Genomic DNA, 20,978 nt, shown 5'->3' on the forward strand with positions numbered 1-20,978 from the left:
ACACGGGGGGGAGAGGGACACATCGTGGGGGGGGACGGGGACAGGGACACGGGGGGGACAGGGGACAGAGACACATGGCGGGACTGGGACAGGGAGGACAGCAACACATGGGGGGACATAGACGGGGCGGATAGGGACACATGGGGGGGCAGGGACATGGGGGCGTTGGGGACAGGGAAACGGGGGGTGGGAACGGGACAGGGACACATGGGGGGAAGGGGACGGGGACAGCAGAGAGTTGAACACAAAGTATCAGCAAATAGTGTCAGACCTTCTCTAAGAATAGCTCCTTAATTTATAATTGAGCACCTCATGACTTTTGAGGTTGAGTCACGATGGTCCTTAAGACTCTTTAACACAAAACCACAATGAGGATCACACAGTTATCGTAGCTAGTATTTTTAAGTGTATTTAGTGTTAAACAGAGGGCAATATTTTTCTACAGTAATCTTACCAAATTTAGTAGAAATCAAACCCTGTGTGTTTTATTAAAAAAATCAGTATTCACTTTTTTAAGTTCGTAAAGTTTATTGTATCCATTCACTTTTATTAAATATAGAATTATATAACTATAAAATATTAATATAAACATTAGTATTAATATAAATATTAATATAACTGTTAATATCGATTACCTGGATGAAGGCATTGAGTGCACCCTTAGCAAGTTTGCGGATGACACTAAGCTGGGTGGAAGTGTGGATCTGCTGGAGGGACAGGAAGGACAGCAACACATGGGGGGACAGGGACACATGGGGTGGATGGAGACAGGGGGGACAGGGACACATGGGGGGGCAGGGACACGTAGGGGGCAGGGGACAGGGACACATGGGGGGATGGGGACAGGGATAGAAAGAACAGTAACACATGGGGGGACAGGGACTCATAGGGTGGACGGGGACGGGGGGACAGGGACACGTAGAGGGCAGGGGACAGGGATAGGAAGGACAGCAGCACATGGGGGACAGGGACACATGGGGGGAGGGACACATGGGGGGATGGGGACAGGGATAGGAAGGACAGCAACACATGGGGGGACAGGGATTCATGAGGGGGACGGGGACGGGGGTACAGGGACGCATGGGGGGACAGGGACACATGGAGGACTGGGAAAGGGGGGACGGGGATGGTAGGGACAGGGAGGACAAGGGCACATCATGGGAGAGACAGGGACACATTGGGGAGAGGGACAGTGACACATCATGGGGTGGGGTATGGGAACACATTGTGGGGAGCAGGAACACATTGGGGGGGTACAGGGACACATCGTGGGAGGGGACAGAGACTCATCTCAGGGACTCAGGTCTGTCACCAGGGAGGGACCAGGTCCCATCACGGGAGATCAGGGTTGTCATTGTTGGGGACACAGGGTCCCATCACAGGGGCTCGGAGATGTACCCAGGGGGTATGACGCGGGGACTGGGACCCATCATGGGAGCTCAGGGCTGTCACCTGGGAGGGGGACCAGGTCCCATCATGGGGGCTCAGGGCTCTCACCTCATGGAATGGATCCCACCAAGTGGGGCTTGAGGCTGTTGGTGGGATGGGGACCATGTCCCATCATAGGGGCTCAGGGCTGTCACCCCATGGAATGGATCCCATCAAGGGGGGCTTGAGGCTGTCAGTGGGATGGGGACCAGGTTCCATCACGGGGGGCCTATCCCAGAGGGCTCAGGGCTGTCACCAGGGGCACCAGGTGCTGTCACAGGTGGACAGCCAGCACTGGGGGGGGGAGGTGTGTGGAGATCGCCCATCACAGGGCAGGGGGTGGAAGTATTCTGCCTGTCACTGGGGGTAGCTTGGTCCTGTCACGGGATGGAACCTGGTCTCCTCGTCAAAGGACACAGCTGGCACCCAGGCAAGCAACAGAGAGATCTGGACAAGGTGGATCGATGGGCTGAGGCCAGTTGTATGGGGTTCAACAAGGCTCAGTGCTGAGTCCTGCACTTCCATTGCAACAACCCCCCATGTAACACTGTAGGCTTGGGGGAGAGTTAGACTGGAGAAGAGAAGGCTGAGGGGAAACATCATAGCTCTCTACAACTTCCTGAGAGGAGGTTGTGTGAGGTGGGCGTTGGTCTCTCATCCCACGAAACCAGCAATAAGATGAGTTGCGCCAGGGGAGATTTAGACTGGATATTGGGAACAATTTCTTTAGCAAAAGAGTGGTGAAGCACTGAAACAGGCTGCCCAGGGAGGTGGTCGAGTCACCATCCCTGGAGATATTTAAAAAACAGGTAGATGAGGTGCTTAGGGGTATGATTTAGTAGTGGACAGGTATGATTGGACTCGATGACCTCAAAGGCCTTTTCCAGCCAAATGAGTCTGTGATCCAGTGCCACCTAATGAGGTTTTCCCCACACTACCAGACAGGACCTGGGCCAACCAGGGATCCCGAGGCTTGGGTGAGGTGTACTGGCTGTCCCCACGGGTCCCTAGCTGCCTGTCCCTCTGACATTGAGCTGCCTCACTGCAGGGGATCCCCAGCACTGCTCCCAGACCCGCTGCAGCCCCTGGGCCACACGCTCCCCCTGCACAGCCAGCTCCACCCTCAGTTCACAGAATCATAGAATCACCAGGTTGGAAAAGACCCACTGGATCATCAAACCAACCATTCCTATCAAACACTAAACCATGCCCCTCAGCACCTCGTTCACCTGTCCCTTAAACACCTCCAGGGAAGGTGACTCAACCACCTCCCTGGGCAGCCTGTTTCAGTGCCCAATGACCCTTTCCATGAAAATCTTTTTCCTAATGTCCAGCCTAAACCTCCCCTGGCAGAGCTTGAGGCCATTCCCTCTTGTCCTGTCCCCTGTCACTTGGGAGAAGAGGCCAGCACCCTCCTCTCTACAATCTCCTTTCAGGTAGTTCTAGAGAGCAATGAGGTCTCCCCTCAGCCTCCTCTTCTCCAGGCTAAACAACCCCAGCTGTCTCAGCTGCTTCTCATAAGTCCTGTTCTCCAGCCCCTTCACCAGTTTCATTGCTTTTCTCTGGACTCGCTCCAGAGCCTCAACATCCTTCTTGTGGTGAGGGGCCCAGAACTGAACACAGGATTCGAGGAGCGGTCTCACCAGTGCCGAGTACAGAGGGAGAATAACCTCCCTGGACCCGCTGGTCACGTTGTTTCTTATACAAGCCAAGATGCCATTGGCCTTCTTGGCCACCTGGGCCACTGCTGGCTCATGTTCAGTCGCTGTCAACGAACACCCCCAGGTCCTTCTCCTCCAGGCAGCTTTCCAGCCAGACTTCTCCTAGTCTGTAGCTGCACAGGGTTGTTGTGCCCCAAGTGCAGGACCCGGCATTTGGCCTTGTTAAACCTCATCCCATTGGACTCAGCCCAGCGGTCCAGCCTGTTCAGATCCCTTTGGAGCCTTCTTACCCTCCAGCAGATCCACACTCCCACCCATCTTAGTGTCATCCGCAAACTTGCTAAGGGTGCACTCAATGACTCCATCCAGGTCATTGATAAAGACATTGACCAGGGCTGGACACACCACTCAGCCCTGGGGACACCACTTGTAACTGGCCTCCAGCTGGATTTAACTCCATTTCCCACCACTCTCTGGGCCCGGCCAGCCAACCAGTTTTCCACAGAGTTTTTTTTATTTGGAGATGGGGAGCTTTGTGTAGCACTTGGCTTTTAAGCAGCCTGACCTGCTCCAAAATCACCCGGAGCCCCGAAATGCCACACAGCTCAGACGCATGGCTTTTCTTGCCCTCACCCACATATCTTGGGCTGTAAATGCAGGGAGGGAGCAGGGGGTAGCAGTGGTCTGTGTCCAGCTCTGCATGGCTCAGCATGTGTCATAAAAATGTCTCTGCAATGCTGTTGTGTGGTTCTTCTGCTTTGGTGTGCCAGGTATTGAACAGGAAGGATTTGGAGACAAAATGAGGCTTCAGAGTGATGAGAAAACTTGAGGAGAGAGCGTAAGTGGAAGGTTAATGGGGTAGTTTATCAATGGGGTGGCAGCATAGGGGAGATCTTTGGCCTTGGAAGGCCAAGATAAACAAATCCAAAGGTTGAAGTTCATGGGAGAAGTGCTGGGAGAGGAAGGAGGAGACAGGCATTGCAGTCCTCAGTGTGGGGCTAAGTGACAGACGTGGGGAGACGTGCCTCCAGCTTGAGTCTCCCTTCTAGTGGCTCCACCATGACCGGCTTCTTGGAGCTTCCCCTCGCCTCCAACTTTCTGCAGGACCACAGAGGGAAGGAGATGTGTGGGAGGGTGGAGAAAATGGGAAGCTTTGCTGAACTGTGAGAGATAGCCTCAAGTCTTTGAGGCACAGCATCACCTGGGAACAGCAGCCAGGATCTCACTGCTAAATCACAGAAAGTTCAGAGTGAAAAAAACAGGGGCTCTTGCAGTGGGGTGTAAGTGCTTAAGTTAAATGGACTGGTCCAAACAAGGAGGCAGCAGCAGCTAATGGGAAAAAATGTTGAGTGTGAAAGGGCTCTTTGTCCCAGAAGGAAGGCGAAGGATGTACAAGGGCTTGGCGCTGGGGACGCACCCTGATAGGAACGCAGAGCAGGCTTGTTTACAGTACAGGGTGCAGGCTGACAGAGGAAGAGGTGGTTACACTCTTGTCCCTTTTGCAGCCAGATAAGCCCCTGCCTGGAAGATGCTTTGCCTGAACAATGGAATTGCTCTGCCAGCGTGCTGTGGAAAAGCAAGGTGGACCATCCTTCCCACCAGTAGATCCAGGGCGAGAGGCTGCAGCTCACGGCAGGTTTCTCAGCCTGGTAGGACAATCAGAAAATGAGCACCCCACCCAAGGAGAGCCTTTTCCCTGTAGAAGAAGATCTCAGAACCACAAACCAGAAGTGCCGGGCTAGGGGTGGAGAGGCAGGAGGCCGGCAGCACCTGGACAGGAAAGAGATGCAATCTTACCATCCTGCTTCCCTGAGAGGCACAGCAAATAAAGGAAAGCAGATAACGAAAGCTATCCCTGCTGGCTGCTCACTGGGGCCGTGGCCTGGCTCAGCAAGAGGTCAGCATGAATTACGTTTCCTGGCAGCATGAGGCTGTGCTTTTAGAGGGATATCCGCCACACAGTGTGGGACCACAGGGCTCGACGCACATTGTGGAAGGGTCTGAAGTAGAGCAGGACTAGATCATGACTTTGGGCATTCCCCAAGGAATCTAGTCCATTCTGGTGACAGCGATGAGGCACATCCTGCTGCTCTTCTCTTTGTTTTGGAGAAAATACAGCAAGGCAGGAGGAAACTTCCTGAACGCTTTGGGAAGCAGTTGCCTACGGCATTAATGTTTTCTAGTTTATACAGCTGTCCCTTAGGCAGCAACTATTAGCAGAAAATGCAACCAGTATGCAGGGTAAGCAGCTAAGCCCAGACCTGGAGAAGACACTGATAACTAATAATGTGTGTATGCATGGTCACATGCTTGTCCGAGTCCTCAGATGGTGTCATGAACATGAACCATGACGCAGACTGCATGGAAAAGTGTAAGACCTTGTGGCTTCCCCAGATACTGAACGTGCTGGCTGTGGAAGGGGACATGCCAGTGACATACATGTATCACTATTTGCTTGATGGTCAGCTTGGACCAAGCTTGAGTCATGGAGGTTTCCTGTGCATCCCAAGGAACCCACGGAGATAAGGGAACACCAGACCATGTCTGTTACTGCTCCCAGCTCCTCTCTGACTGCAGAGGACAGACATCCTTATGCTGGCCATGCCCACGCTGGACCCAAGCCCCTGTGGAGCCTCCTTGCATGAACCAGGCAGGGAAAACCCTACCACACCTCCCTCTGCCTCAGCCTGCCCCAAGAAACAAACACACCCATCTGTCTTGTCAAACTGCTTTAATATATGAACATGAAGACAGGACAGAGCCATTCAGGCTGTGCACAGACAAGATCCCCGTGAGTAAGGAGTAAGGGCTTCCCTTCTCCATGGATATGTGGATTTGGCCAAGACGCAGTTCAGCTGATGACGTCCTGAGTGTGCCTGTGGGGTGCATGTGTTGGGTAGGGAAGAGGGATGAGGGCTCCCCAGGGCAGCTCAGAGGTTGTTCAGCTCCAACAAAGTCTGGTCCAGGACCTGGTGGATGCCCACGTTCTCCTCTTTGGCACTGGCCAGACTCTCTGTGAATACAAGGGACACACAGCCACACACACAGACACAGCCCAAGTGCACCCAGGTGCAGCCAGACCCACACACACACCAAGTACAGACCCACACACACAGACAAACATTTCAGTATGGCACCAGCCTCCAGCCCAGTGGGGCATCCCTGGAAGCAGAGTCCATGCAAGCATGCCTACCACCTGCAGGGATGAGCCCAGCCACTCTGGAACCTGCCAGGAGTGGTTGCTTGGGGCAGGAGGTCTCTACAGCATTCCTACCCTCCCCTGGCACCCTGCTGCCCTGTTGCCCCACAGCGTGGGTACCACTGGCAGGTACCATTCCCTGGCCAGTCACGAGCACATCCTACCCCGGGGCATCACCACAGGCTGGCTGTGGGCACGTGCACAAACCCTTGGCCAGTGAAAGAGGAGAGCCAGTGCCTGCTGCATGACCCACTGGTGTTTCGTGAAGAGTGAGACAGTAGCCTGGGAAAGTGGGCAGAGACAACAGCAGAGAGAAGGAGCAGAGCTAATGAGGCTGCAGGGACAAGCTCTGCCAGGCAGCCCGCTGCCGAGGCAGCCTCCTCCGGCACTCACTTCCAAATGGCATCCTCCTTCCTTCTTGAGACAGGAGCTCTGCCAAACCAGCCCCTTCTCCCAACAAACTGTTAGACCCTTCCCTGGCCCTTGCCCCAAGTCTGGGGCAGTGGGTGCTGCTGCTCCCAGCTCCCATCCCAGCTCCCTGCAGGGGCCCCACTCTGAGGGGATCCTCCCTGCATAGTCTGGATTACCAGCGCGAGGAGGCAAAGGCTGGCCGCCGACTCCTGTGACGAGGGGAGGAAGGTAGCAACACAAACCACCGCATCCCTCCCCAGCAATGCCAGGCTGGTGCTGGGGGACAGTCAACACTGCATAGATGTCCTAGGACATCACAAAACCCCTTATACCTCTCCCAGGAAAAATCAATCAGCTCCAGAGGGGCTCCTTGTCCCCACCAAGCAGGGTGGTTACCCCTGGGGGGGATAAGCCAAGGCTCCACACCCTGCCGAGCCCCAGCCACAAGCCGGCCTGACCGAAACTGGGCAGGGAGTGGGGCCAGCGGCAGCCTGAGTGTGGGAGGCTGGGCTGGGAGCTCTGGGCAGCTCAGTTGTTAAGTTCAGTAAGGATGACCCGCAGCTCGTTAGTGAGAACGCGGTTTTTCTCAGCCTCCTGCCGGGAGCGTTCTAGAGAAAATGGAGACATCAGTGCAGCAGAGGGAAGAGAGAGAGAAAAGCAAGTCAGTGAAAAAAGACAGCATTCCCCAAAGGCCTCACTGGAATCCCAGAGTCACCCAGCCAGGGACAAACTGAACTGGCAGGAGGAGGCAGCTGGTCCAGGGACAGGGATGGGACTGGGAGTCCATCAGTTTGGGAACTGGGCTGTGGGACAGGGAAGGATGCTGAGGAAGGAGAAGGAGGGGCATGAGGAGCCCATTTCGGGATCAATGCTGAAGGGTAGGATCAGCCCTTTCGTCATGGGATGGTGATGCAGGAGAGATGTCAGGGCTGAGGCTGCTGCTTGCAAGAAATGTCTGGGAGTGGGGACAGGGAATGTACAGGACCAGGTCTAATCTTGCTATTTCAGGCCAAAAGAGTCACGCAGAAGATGACACAAGATGAGAAAAGCTGTGCATGAAAGACATGGAGTGGCAGGGACGATCCTCAAGGCTGAGGCACAAAGGACCCCATCCCGAGAGCCTGGAAGCATGGGAGCCACTCAGGACTCGGCCATAGCCGCCCCAAGGGTCCCACGGCCCCAAGCTGCCTGCACCACCTCCTACCACCCTGCTGCTGGCAGCCGTGTGAGACAGGCAGGAGATGAGGGACAGCATGGCATGAAGAAAACAAAGGAGAAACCAAGGAAAGAAAACGCTTTATTGAAACCAACTCAGTAGCCCAGAGGGACAGAACACAAAATAAAAGTCATGAAATGCAAACTCAAGAGCAATGTGCAAAGGACAGAAGGAAGTTAGGGGCAGAGAGGAGCCATGGGGCTCAGGGCTGCCTGCTTGCCTGCCTGCCTGGCTGGGAAATGGCTGCTGCACAGTCAGACCCAAACTTCCATCCCCAGGGTCTGAACTTTGGCGGTTGAGGTGCTGCTTCCCCTGTGCGTGTCCTCCTCACCTTGGGCCCAGCAAACAGAACTGGGGGGCCTTAGTTGGGGGGGGTTATGTGAGGCAAGTGACACCCCAGCCTTTGAGCTGCGGGTTCCCTGGTGCTTGTGGTGCTGGGGAGCAGAGGAAAGAACTACTGGAACAGAGGGCTCCTGCGAACAGCCCTACTCCCTACTGGGCAATGCTGAGGCACAAACCTTGTAACCGTACCGGTCTACCTGGTCTATGGGGTCCCAGAGGCCGATCCTCTGCCCCACCAAACATCCCTAAAAACTTCCTCCTCATCTCCCCCCAGAGAGTTGTATTGCAGGAACACTCCACACTGGCTGCTGTCTCAAAGGAGCTGATGGGCAGGCACAGGATAATACAACAGAGGAGGACAAAGTGGGCAGGGAGAGCAGTGGGGCAGCCAGGCAGGCAAGTGGCTGTGCAAGGGAGGGGAGAGGCAGGCAAGAGTGTGCAGTGCTGGTGCCTGGTGGAGGGCTCAGAGGGAGGTGATGTCATTAAGTGCATTGTCCAGCTCCTCACTGATGGCTTTGTACTTCATCTTCTGCGCATACACTTCGTCTGCAGGCAAGGGTGGACAGGGGCAGGCAGTGGAGCAGGGTCGGGGCAGGCAGCAAAGAGAGAGAGAGTGGCTGTGAGCAGGGGAGGGCGAGGGCAGCGGGAGTGCGCGGGCACAGGCAGCAGCCCCATTCTGCACCTGAGAGCAGAGCCCAGACCGCAGCAGCTCTGTGCTCCTACAGCAGACACCACAGCATCCAGCTTTCCCCATCCTGGGATTCCTACCCAGGCCCTCATCCCAACCAAGCCCTGTCTGGCCCCGCAGGTGACACATCCCAGCAAGAGCTCCCCAGGAAATGGGGACATTTTACCTTCTAGATCATCGATGGTTTTCTCCAGCTTTGCCACAGACCTTTCTGCAAACTCCGCTCGGGTCTCAGCCTGTGGAAGCATAAAGGGAGGAAGGTGAGCAGTGGGGCACAACAAGGACGGTGCAGGCTGCACTGCATGCCAAATCCACCCCATCTGCATCTCCCACATCACCCCCACAAGCCCTCCCCTGGGAAAGGTGAGGGACAAAGGCCTTGTGAAGACCCACAGTCTAAACCAGAGCAGGCTCATGTCCCCCTCCACAGGAAAATCCCAAACCCTGGCACCCGCCACACTGCAGGGCTATAGTTTTGAGAAGAGTGAGAGGACACGAGCATAACAGGGTCAAACCCCACATCGGATGGCAAACTCAGGCCTGCACCAGTGCAGTGCTGACCGTGCACCCCTTACCTCCTTCAGTTTTTCCCCTAGAAGCTTGATCTCCTCCTCGTACTTGTCCTCCTTGGTGGAATACTGCAGAGACAGAGATAGGCACCTGTGAGTCCCATGGTGTGTTTCTGGTTATCCTTCACCCCATTAGGCAACCCCAGCACCCACAGACCCCACACACTCTACCCAGCACCAGCAGCCCCGCTAGGTCCTACCTTGTCAGCCTGGGCCTCCAGGGACTTCAAGTTGTTGGTGACAATTTTCAGCTCCTCCTCTAGGTCACCACATTTACTACATCCCAAGCAGGGGTCATCAGGAAGGGGAGCAGGGCCGAGGGGCAGGAAAGAGGGGAGCAGGAAGAGCGGGCACAGGGAAGGAGGAAAGAAAGAGAGAGAACAAGTTGAGAGAGGAGAAAACTCAGTGCAGGTGGAGAAGGAGCAGAGCTGCTTTGAGTGGGAGCTGCTGGGACGCATCCGTTCATCCGTTCCTTGTGCCTCTTAACACGGACACCCCGTGCATCACTGCTGGCTGAGCTCTTGCCAGACCCTCTGAGAAGGAGAACAGGCATGGAGGGATGGAGGAGCGTGCCACTGGAGGGGCAGGTGAGGAGAGGTCTGTGGTGGAGACAGCAGTGCAGAGAGGAGAGAGATGGCTCGCACAGTTCAAGAGGCAGCGACAGAGAAGGGGGCTGCTGCACGTTGCCCCATACCCCTGCCCCAGTACCTCTTCCTCTGAGGCAATGAGGGATTTGAGAGACTGGTCCATGGTCCGCAGCTCTTCTTCCAACTGTCTCAATCGGCTGGGGTGGAAGAGGGGCACCCCGGGGGGAGGACAGCAGAGAACAGGGTCAAGGATGTGCTGCCAGCAGACCAGTATTCCCCTGCCCGCAGCCTGAGAGCCCAAGGACCACCCTGACGGCAGACCCAGCCACTCCCAGGATGTGACAACCCTGTACCCAGGGCTGCCAGGGACTTGGGGTGAGGGCTGCACAGGACCCCACACACTGCTCACCAGGAGGCCCACTCACCTCTCTGCCACCTCTGCTCTCTCCTCTGAACGCTCCAGCTCTCCCTCAAGGACGACCAGCTTGCGAGCAACCTATAGATGGCAGCAAGAGGGATGTGTTGCTTCTGTGCTTGCCCTCGATGGGTGCAAAAGGGATGCAGGGATGTGGTCCCGGGTGCTGCGCGGGGTCAGGACTCGGGGAAGGGTGCATGTGGGTGTGGGCACGCACCTCCTCATATTTGCGGTCAGCCTCCTCTGCTATGTGCTTCGCCTCCTTCAGCTGCATTTCCTGGAGTTCCATCTTCTCCTCATCCTTCATGGCTCTGTTTTCGATGACTTTCATGCCTCTGAGGAAAGCCCAAGCCAGAAGATGGTTATTGTTGTGAGTCAGGGTGGCACCTGCACTTTCTGCTTGCCCCCTGTGCCCTGACCCTGCCATCCTCCAGTTCCAGACACACAGGACATGGCCTTGCTGTCCACCCCACACAGTGGGATCACACCAGTGGCGCCTCAAGTATGCTCTCGCGCACAGTTACATGTTCCAGAGCCAGAAGATGTGGCTAAGATGCCTATCAACCTGGTAGATCCTGAACCCAACATCTGGTGGGGCAAAAATGTGTGCAGTTCAGGACAAGGCAGCTGCAACCTCCACAAAAAGAGCCTGACAGAACAGCAACCTTTATAAAATACTAGAATACATCCCAGGTCACAGCCTTTTCTCATTCAGGAGTGATGCTCACGAGCAGGGGGTTATCAAACCCCAACAAACGCCCACGGTAGGGACTCCTGAAGATTGTTCTTTTCTCCCTCTGATGCTGTTACTCAAGCTGGTCTTTGCCAATGGAGAGAAGAGCTGACGTAACTATCAGGAATGCTGCGACATGTCCAGGCACTCCCATACAACCTGAGTGTCATTGCCTGCATAGCTCCTGCCTGGGAAACCTGCTTGGCACATGGATGGGGCAACGTGCTTTGATGAACTGTTTTTTTGAATGAGGTTCCTTCTCAAAAGTTGACTGTGGTTCCAAGTCACAGACGTCCCCTCCTGGGCTATTGTTCAGCTCTTGAGTGGAGAAGGCAGAAAACAGGCTCCAAGCACCCTCTGGCTTTGGTTACAGTCTGGTATTGTACAAACACCAGATCAAAGTTTTCAGGATTTTTGGGTGCCCTGGAAATTTCAAAGCCTTTTTAAGAACATTTGTACCTGGGGGACTTCTCTACATCGTGGCTTTGCTTTCTCCCTTCAAAGTCTACAGGAAAACCAAGGCAAACGCCATAAGGTCACTTCAGAGGGACACCACTGCGAAATCAAGGGGGCTGTCTGCAATTAATAGTGACCCAATGCCACCCCTGCTGTCCTCATCATACCTCTCACTCTCATCAGCCGCCTTTTCAGCCTCCTCCAGCTTCTGCAGGGCAGTGGCCAGGCGCTCCTGGGCTCGGTCCAGCTCCTCTTCCACCAGCTGGATACGGCGGTTCAGAGAAGCTACTTCAGCCTCAGCCTAGGGGAGCAGAAACAACTCAGGTCACCTCATGTCTTATATTCAAATCTATTAAAAATATTTCTATAAAATATAGATATATAAAGGCATTTTTAGCAGTTACTTCTGCATTCACTGCCCAGAACACTCCTTGGCACTATGCAACAAGCCAGCACTTGCTGGAATGGGATGCCTGATCACTCAGTCCCTTGCCTTTCTGTAAAGACAATGGGAGTTTTCTCCATCCCTAGTGCCCTGTTTGATGCTGGCTCCTTCTGGCCACACAAGCCCAGCCCCTCTGCTATGTCCTCATACCTCCAGCTCCTGCCCTGGAGATGGTCAAGACATGTTCCCTGGGAAAGGGTAGCTGGAGCAGCCATGCCGTCACAGGGATGGTATTTGGGGTTAGCAGAACAGTGAGTAAAGAGGGAGGAATGCCCTATACGGTTTTGCTCCCAAAAAGGAGATCAGAGCCACTTGTGGATTTCCTGTTTAAGGAGGCGACGGCAGAGCGAGCTGGGAGCCTCTCCTGCGGGAACCCACCCTGCGCTGTGCAGCGGGGGCAGCCTGAAGCCAAGCACAGCCTCCCCTCGACGATGCACAGCGCAGCGCTGGGGGCAATGGAGCGAGTCGCCCTCAGCAGGCTGGCACCTGGCCAGGCTGTGCGGCCGCTGGGGCTCGCAGGATCGGGGCCCCCCGCTTTCCCAGGCTCCCCCGTGCACAGAGCCGGGAGCTGAGTCTGGCTGGGACCAGTGGCCCTGGCCCCCTGCCAGCCTCTCAATGCCTGGCCTTGCACTCTTTCCATTTGGTAAAGGCCTCCTGCTCCGCCGCTGCTGCCGGGAAACGCTGCCTCAGCAGCTCCCAGCCCCGCTCCCCACGCCCGGGGGCTGTGGGGTAGACAAACCTGAGGTGCAAAGGGATGGGTGGCGATGACACAGGGAGCCCTGTGCAGCCCTGTGCACCAACTCATGGGGAAGCACGCACCAGCCCAGGGGGAAAAAAGGTCTCCTGCTTATTTGCAGGCCTGGCTGCCCAGTCTGGCTTCGTGTTCCAGCGCCAGGAATGCCCTGAGGGACGTTGCTGAAGCAGGAGGTCCATGGGAGCAGCGAAGGGCTGTCATCCTGCCTGGCTCCGCTCAACACCTGTGAGCCAGGCGGCGTGCCAGGAGGGTGGCCAGCCCCACGGCTGGTGTAACAGCCACCTCCACTCGGTGAACACCCTTTTTCTGCGCTTACTGAGAGCTCATCCATTGCCAGGATGGCCCAATGGGGAGCTGAGGCTGGCCCTTGCCAGGCAATGCTCAGCCTGCAGCACCTGCCTCACCTTGGTGGGAGTTTTCCCCCCAGGGAATCACCCTCAAAGCGGGTCAGAATTACTCAGATGGACACTTGGGAACATGAGCTCTCCAGCAGCACCCAGTGACCGACGAACCCGATCTGCAGCTGCAGGAAGGGGCCATTTCCTCCACACGCTGCCCGAGAGACAACAGCCCGGGTACCGCACCCAGCTCTGCTGCTCCTGATATGGTGAGGATGTTAAAGAAGTGGGCACAGGAAAAAGAAACCAGCCCCAGCAACAAGAAAAAAAGCCAAACCAGGAACAAGCTGCAGCTTGGAAATGCTGTCCCACTGCCAGAGTGGAAATTTCGGCCTGTGGCAGCACGAACGGTTGGCTTGCCCCTGCAAAGGGACACGCTGGAGAGCCAAAGGCTCTGTGTCTGCTTGCTGCGACTCGGACCATAGAGCCCGCTGGAAGCCAGACAAGAGACCAGGCACAGGATTGTCAGCCGCGCACACAGCCAGCCTCGGAGAGGAGGGGATCCTTTCCCAGGACTGCTAGATCCAAGGCAGAGCCAAGGCCGATCTGGCTGCTGACCCCTCCCCGGTGTCCCGCTAGCCGGGGAACTCCTGGGGAGCCCCTCACGGGAAGCATCCCTCCCAAGACCCACGGAGGAGGCAGCCCGGAGGCAGAGATCCCTCCCGCATCCCCCTTGCCCTGGGGTCTCTCCAGCCGACCCAGCCCCGGGATGGCAGTGCTCTCCAGCTATCCGGGGACCGTCCCGGCGTTAGCATCCCGGTTCAAAGGGCAGCGGGAGGGATGCGGGGGGGATGCGGGCAGCAAGGTGGTACCGGGGCGGGGGGTAGGTTCGGGGAGATGCAGGATGCGGGGGGAATGAGGGATGTGGGCAGCAAGGGGATGTGGGGAGGGATGTGGGCATGGAGGAGGGTGTGGGCAGTGGGGGGGGATGCAAGGTGGGATGCGGGGGGATCCGGGTAGCGAGGGGATGCAGGCAGAGGGAGGGATGCGGGGAGGAATGACGGGGGATGAGAGTGGGGATGAGGGCAGCGAGGAGATGCGGGCAGCAGGGGTATGCGGGAGAGGGATGCGGGCAGGGGGGGAGGGTGCGAGCAGCGGGGAGGATGCAGGCAGGGATGCGGGGTGGGTAATCGAGCAGCGAGGGGATGCGGGCAAAGGGAAGGATGAGGGGAAGAATGCGAGCAGCGGGGATATTTGGGGAGGGATGCGGGCATGGGGAGGTATGCGGGGAGGGGGAGGGATACGGGGAGGAATGCGAGCTTCGGGGGGATTTGGGGAGGGATGCGGGCAGCGAGGAGATGTGGGCAGGGGGAGAGATGCGGGGAGGGATGCGGGCAGCGAGGGGATGTGGGCAGAGGGTTGGGATGCGGGCAGCGTGGGGTATGCGGGGAGGGACGCGGGGGGATGCGGGGGGGGAGGCGGGGGCTTGTGGGCAGCGGGGGGGATGCCGGTGGAGCATCCCGAGTCGCCGCTCCCCCTCTCTCGCCTCCTCCCGCACCCTTACCCGCTCCCGGGCCTGCCGCTCGGCATCGGCCTCCCGCTGCAGGTACTCGGCGCGGTCCTCCGCCTCGTCGGCCACCTGCTGCAGGCTCTGGATCTTCTTCCTGACGGCTTCGATGTGGCCGAAGGAGGACATGGCGGTGAGGCCGCGCCGCCGCCGAGCCCTCTATGGGATCCGCCCGAGCCGGGCAGGAAGCGCTCCCTGCCTCCATCCCTTCCTGCTCCTCCTCCTCCTCCTCCTCCTCCTCCTCCTCCTCCGCCTCCTGCTCCCCGTGCAGCGGGCGGGCAGCACGGCCCCCGCCCCGAAACAGGGCGCGGGGTGAGCTCCGAGGGTACAAGGTCCTGCCCTTCAAAAAAGATGATGCGTGGTACCCATGGCCAGGGCACACGGTACCCCCAAACTGGGCATGTGGTACCCCCAAACTGGGAAAACTCTGCCCCCACCCCAGGCAGGTGCACAGTAGCCTTGGCCAGGGAACACGGCAACCCCAGACTGAAAACACTGTGCCCCCAAACAGGACAAACTGTGCCCCCAACCTAAGCAGGGTGCATGGTGCCCCCCACTTCAAGCTGATGCACAGTACCCGTGGCGCCAGGGCACATGGTACCCCAAGCTGGGCACACGGTACCCCCAAACAGGGCAAACTGTGCCCCCAAACTGGGCACATCGTACCCCCAAATAGGGAAAACTGTGTCCTCAAAGAGGCACAGTGTGCCCCCACCCTAGGCAGGGGGCCTGCTGCCCCTCACCCACAGCAGATGCACAGTATCTGTTGCCAGGGGTACACGGTGCCCCTAAACAGGGCACATGGTACTTTTAGACAGGGCAAACTGTGCCCCCACCCTAGATGGGGCGCATGGTGCTCCTCACTGCCAGTAGATGCATAATACCCATAGTCAGGGGCACACAGTACCCCCAAACAGGGCACACAGTACCCGCAAAGTGGGCACATTGTGCCTCCAGCCCAGGCAGGGTGCTTGGTGCCCCTCACCCATGGCAGATGCACAGAACACATAGTCAGGGGCACAGGGTACCCTCAAACAGGGCATATGGTGCCCCTCAGGCTATGGGACACCATCCTCCCCAAAAGGGAGGGCACATAGTCCCCTCCCTGGACAGAGTGTATGGTGTCCACCAGACAGCAGTCCACAGTCCCACTGAAGTGCTCCAGGGTGATGGAGAGGAGCACAAGGAGCCCATTTCCCCAGGGAAAAAGAGGCCCAGGGAACCTGGGAGTGCTCGAGCCTGGCCCCATTGAGCCCCAACGGGCACAGGAGCAGCTTACCTACAGCTGCTCCCCAAGCCCTGTCCCCCCGTCCCTTCTGCAGAGCTGGGGTGGGTCATGGGCTTTTTCCCACCAGGGGCTGTGGGTACGTCAAGGAGAAGCATGGGGCAGAGCCTACTGCTGGGCAACCTCCTGGGAGACCTGGGGCTGGAGCCCTGGACACAGCCAGGTTCCCAGAAGTCATCCCGTTCAGCCCCTTAATATTTGCTGCCTCAAGCGAGGATACGTCCAGCAGTCCCACGGAGACCCATGGCTCCCGTCTGCATTCCCCAGCTGCCCTGCAAGCTCTGCCCCACGAGGGAAGCCAGCTCCCCAGCTCCCAGTTCTGCACCCTGGCCAGGGCGTGTGCCGTGATCCATCAGGAGACACCGGCACTGATGGCACACAATCCTCACTTAGGGAGCTCTGACAGCTCATGGGTAGCCCCAGCTGCACTTCACACGGTTGCCAGTTCCCGTGTTGACCCTACCAGCTGCCCTTAGCTCGGGGGCCAGGGGTCCTGGGGGGACCTGGCTGCACCACCATCAGCACCCTGCAGCCCTGCGTCCCCTGCCAAGTGGCAGTGGAAGAGGTGGTGCTGCAGATCCCTTGGGATCGCATGGGCTTGCACTTGGCCTCAGTCCTGGTCTGATCCTGCCTTTCTCCCAGCTGGATGCCTGGGTGCCAAGAGCACTCCCACACCAGCGCACGGGGCCCAGAGCAGGAACAGGGGTCCCAGCAGCGATGGGTCTGGGGTGCGCTGGATGCGAGCAGGCAGGGGGCAGGTGAGGAGGCAGGTTGAGGAGCAGGGTAGGGGACAAGTTGGTGAGCAGCCACCCAGGTGCCACAGCAGACAGACTGGGTGCCTCGGGCTCTGGCCCCACCCAGGGATGCAGTCACTTCCCAGCAGAGCCCGTTCCCTCCCACTGGCTCAGGGAATCACCAAATAAGAGCAAAGTCTCGGCTGGGGAGAGCAGCCGGGGCGGGAACTTGGGTGAAGCATTCGGGATCATGGCCTGGGAATGGCAGTTTCCCTGGGCTCCGCTGGGATGGTCAAGGGACGGGACACTGGCTGGGGACACAGTGGACTGGAGGAGACTGCTTTGTCTAAACCCGCTGTCCCATCCACATCGTGCCCAGCAGCTCCCACCTGCATCCTGCCCTGGGGACCATGGGCTGCCCCCGAAGGGACATGGTGACCGGGACATGGTGTCCTTGCAGAAATGCTGGGAAGGGGCTGCCAAGCACCATGGAGCTGCCAGTCAGGTGTCAGGAGCTCCCTGTCTGTGCCACTGCCTGACACCCCTCCAAATACCCAGCATTTGTACCCCTCGGTGCAATTCCCGTGAGCTTCGTGCATTGCCGTCCAGTGGTGGAGGCAGGGCAGTGCCAGAGCACGGGCAGATTTATTCTTTTAAGGCAGGTGTTGACATTTCTGGCGAGAGCCGGAGGCTGCCTGGATGGCTGTGATGGGCCCTGACCTTGCTGATGGATGGGGATGCTCCGTACAGGCACATGCTGTCCTGGCAGCCAGGGGAGGTGGGTGGATGGGCTCTAGGGATCTGTCCTGCGCTTCCTCTGCTGGAGCTGGGAGCTGTGCTGCACCTCGTCGTGGGGAGGAAGTGACTCCAGCCCTGGCACTTAGTGCTGTCAGCACATTCGGGTTCCTGGCGCAGGGACCTGGTGACTCCCAGATTCCTGCACACAGCACAGCTTGTCTGCACTTCAGCACCAGCCTGTGCTGGGGATGGGCTTCCAGGCCTGCTTGCGGCGCACATTGCAGCTGGACTGCCAGCCCTGATGTTGCTCCTTCACATGCCCTCCACCTCATCTTCCCCTAGAGGGGTAGGTGGTTCCCATCTGCGATGGGATGGGACTCTCAGTGATGAAGTCCGCAGACTCGTCAAACAACTGTAAGCAGGGCAACCCATCCTTCTTGCCCAGGATGGCATCACACAGCGTGCTGCCAGCAGCAAACCACTCCACACCCCATGGCCAACATCTGCCCCGCGTCATCATTTGCCCCTTCCTTTGAGCTGCACGCTGGGGACATCCCGTCCGCACTCAACCCACATTAAGTTTGCCATATTCGAGATAATCATGGATCGAGTCAGACCAGGGTGAACACAGCAGTCACCCTGCCCAGCTCAATACGCCTGCCCCAGGCCAGAGTAAATATGCCCTTCCAGAGGATTGTTAACATTTTCATTACTTGGTTTAGTATCTAACTAAACCAGGACGGGTCTGTAGGATCAATGAAAAAGTTGGGGATCCTCCCAGCTACCCCTCCAGGTTTCCAGGCTCCTTCAGGGAGTTGTGCTGCTCCTGTTTGTCCTTATCTCCTCACCCTTGTCCTTGGTGGCTGCCTCAGAGATTTGACACATCACCCCGTTTTAGCTTGATAAACCAGCTGGGATTGAATTTTTTGTTCTCAGTCCTAAAAAGCCTGGCCATAAGCTGCTGGCCATGCTCCAGCCGGCTCCCCTTTAGTTTCTCCTCCGATTTCCAGGATTGGTTTTCATCAAAGAAGGACTGGCTATCAAAAGAAGTATTTATTTATAGGGTGTCAAATACCCTGTGTGGCACCACAGGCCGTTATACGCCGTTCCTGACTGGCTCTGTGGCCGCACACAGCTGTTCCACCCTTCATTCCAGCCAGGCACAAGCCAATTTCAACACCTTCCTAACATCTCCCAGTGGGATCCATTTCCCAGGAGAAACATCAGTCACAACACTAAATAAAACCCTTCCTGGCCTTGCCCTTCCCTGGGTCCAGGGTGGTACATTGGACCCCCAAATGGCCAAGTCCACCCTCCCCCCCAGGCACCCCAAGCATCCTTCCTTGCAGCCAGCACTCGGCAGCTGGCCACAGGGCTTTTTGCGTTTCACTATTCTTTTTGTGCTTTCCTGCCGCAGTTTAGCAAGTTCTGTGGAGTTTTTCCTACAAGCATGTGCCCGGGACACAGTGACAGATCTTGGAACACTCGTTCTCATTAGCTTTGTGGAACTAGGCTGGTCACAAAGCTCCAGGCAAGACCAGTGACCCAAGCGGTGCCTGCTGGAGCTGGCCTGGGCTACCCACCCTGAGCAGGAGCTGTCAGGTCCCTGCCCTGCGTCTTCACCTGGTTCAGTGTCAAGATTGCAGGAATGGGATCCTGACAGTCTTCCCCACAGACGCTTTCCATATAAGGCCCCCCTCTTCCTTCAACCCGCCTTCCCCCCCCCACCCCTCCCCCGCCCAACTCCCCGAGGTCCAGCTCCCGCGCAGGGGAGGAGTTGCTGGCATGTCTACGTACGTCTGTAGCTTTCTTCTCCGCCTGCTCCAGCTTCTCCTGAGCCTCCTTGACAGACTCTGAGTACTTCTCCACCTCATCCTCTGTGCCCTTCAGCTTCTTCTGCAGGCCCTGCTGTTCTTCCTCCAGCTGGGGAAGGGACGAAAGGCAAGGGTTAGAGGAGGACAGCAGTGACCATTAGGCTAGAATGGATAGCCAACCTCCCGCTGGGGGCACCCAGGCTTGGGGGCACAGCGAGAGAACATGGGCACACTCTCACTGTCAACTTTGAGTCCACACGTCACTGGGGAGACCCCCTTGGTCACCAGGGCCAGAGCAGCCCCCAGCATCTCTGAACACAGTGGTGGTAGGAGACTGGTGAGCTCCCTGTGCGCAGAGGGGACTAGAGAGGTCCTGACTGGGTGGCACAGCTCTTGGGGGCACCAAGAAGGTCTCCATCTCTGTGTGGCTGAGGTGGGAGTACACTGTCCCCAAGGGTCTCCCTGGCAGTGGGATGGGGAGGTGGCATTGAGGTGTCCCACTGAGCTAAGGCATGTTTGGGGGGACAAAGGTGAGTGGTCAGTGTGTCCAGCCTGGGCACCCTCTGCCCTAGGGCTGTCCAGCCCTGAGGATCCCGTCCTGCTGATTTTCCAGTCTGGGGACCCCTGCCTTCAGGAGAGGAGTCCTTGTCCCCCTGAACAGGCGCACCACTGAATGGGGATCCAGCAGGGTGGGGTCTCAAGGGCTGGGCATCTCCAGAGCTGGGATCCACAGGCAGGACACCCAGCCGGGCAAAGTCCTCGGTGCAGGGTCTCCAGGCAGAACAACCAGCGTGGGGAGGTTCCCAGGGCTGGGCACCCCTAGAATGGTGTCCCTGGGCTGGGCAGCCAGTGTGGGGATGTCCCTGGGTCTGGGCAGCCCTCGAGTGGAGTCTCCAGGCTGGATACCCAGTGGGACAAGGTCCTGGGGTCTGGAGATCCTTAAGGTGAGGGTCCCTAGGCTGGACACCCAGCAGGACGGGCTCCCCCGGGCTTGAGATCCTCAAGGCAGGGGTCTGCAGGCTGGGCACGCAGCAGGATAGCATCCTCGGGGTTGGACAACCCTAGGGTGGAGGGTCTCCAGGCTGGACACCCAGCGGGACGGGGTCCCCGGGGCTCGAGACCCTTAAGGCGAGGGTCCCCGGTGGGTGCCGGAGGAGTCGGTGGGACACCCACCTGCTTGCAGCGGTCCTCCGCCTGCTTCTTGTCAGCCTCGGCTTGCTCGGCGCGATCGATGGCGTTCTCCTTGTCCAGTTTCAGCATCTGCATCTTCTTCTTGATGGCTTCCATGGTGGCGGCGGGTGGGCGGCGGGTGGCGAAGCACGAGGGGCGGTGGGAGCACCAGCTCTGTGTCCCCCCGTCTCCGCCGCATCACTTTTAAGCGCTGGAGAGGGGCCGCCCCGGGCGGGGGCCGTGCCGGCGCCTCCCCCGCCGAACACCAGCACCGTATAGGGACAGGCTCGGGGACGGGAGGCACCGACCGGGGCACCCGCGGGGTGGCACGGGGCGAGGGACACCCCGGTGGCACTGTATCGGGGCGAGGGACACCCCAGTGGCAATTCATCAGGGCGAGGGACACCCCGGTGGCACTGTATCGGGGC

At 57.9% G+C, this 20,978-nt stretch overlaps 1 protein-coding gene across 12 annotated transcripts; it reads right to left on the reverse strand.

Moving 5' to 3' along the window:
- Positions 1-5,805: 5,805 nt before the first annotated feature.
- Positions 5,806-20,731, reverse strand: TPM2 (tropomyosin 2). 12 transcript variants are annotated; one of them, XM_069881036.1, is made up of 9 exons: positions 20,554-20,731; positions 19,364-19,489; positions 11,873-12,006; positions 10,734-10,851; positions 10,527-10,597; positions 9,715-9,790; positions 9,521-9,583; positions 9,112-9,181; positions 5,806-6,102 (listed from the first exon to the last, which is right to left on the reverse strand). In XM_069881036.1, exons 1-9 carry the CDS (start codon positions 20,665-20,667, stop codon positions 6,020-6,022), a joined length of 855 nt encoding a protein of 284 aa, XP_069737137.1. In that variant the 5' UTR covers positions 20,668-20,731; the 3' UTR covers positions 5,806-6,019. The 12 variants fall into 12 exon arrangements, with proteins under 12 accessions (XP_069737137.1, XP_069737135.1, XP_069737142.1 ...); XM_069881034.1 differs by lacking the exon at positions 9,715-9,790 and adding an exon at positions 10,223-10,298; XM_069881039.1 differs by lacking the exon at positions 5,806-6,102 and adding an exon at positions 6,110-7,307.
- Positions 20,732-20,978: the final 247 nt, after the last annotated feature.

Source organism: Phaenicophaeus curvirostris, chromosome Z (assembly GCF_032191515.1).
Source record: "Phaenicophaeus curvirostris isolate KB17595 chromosome Z, BPBGC_Pcur_1.0, whole genome shotgun sequence".
In the NCBI taxonomy this organism is placed as follows: domain Eukaryota; kingdom Metazoa; phylum Chordata; class Aves; order Cuculiformes; family Cuculidae; genus Phaenicophaeus; species Phaenicophaeus curvirostris.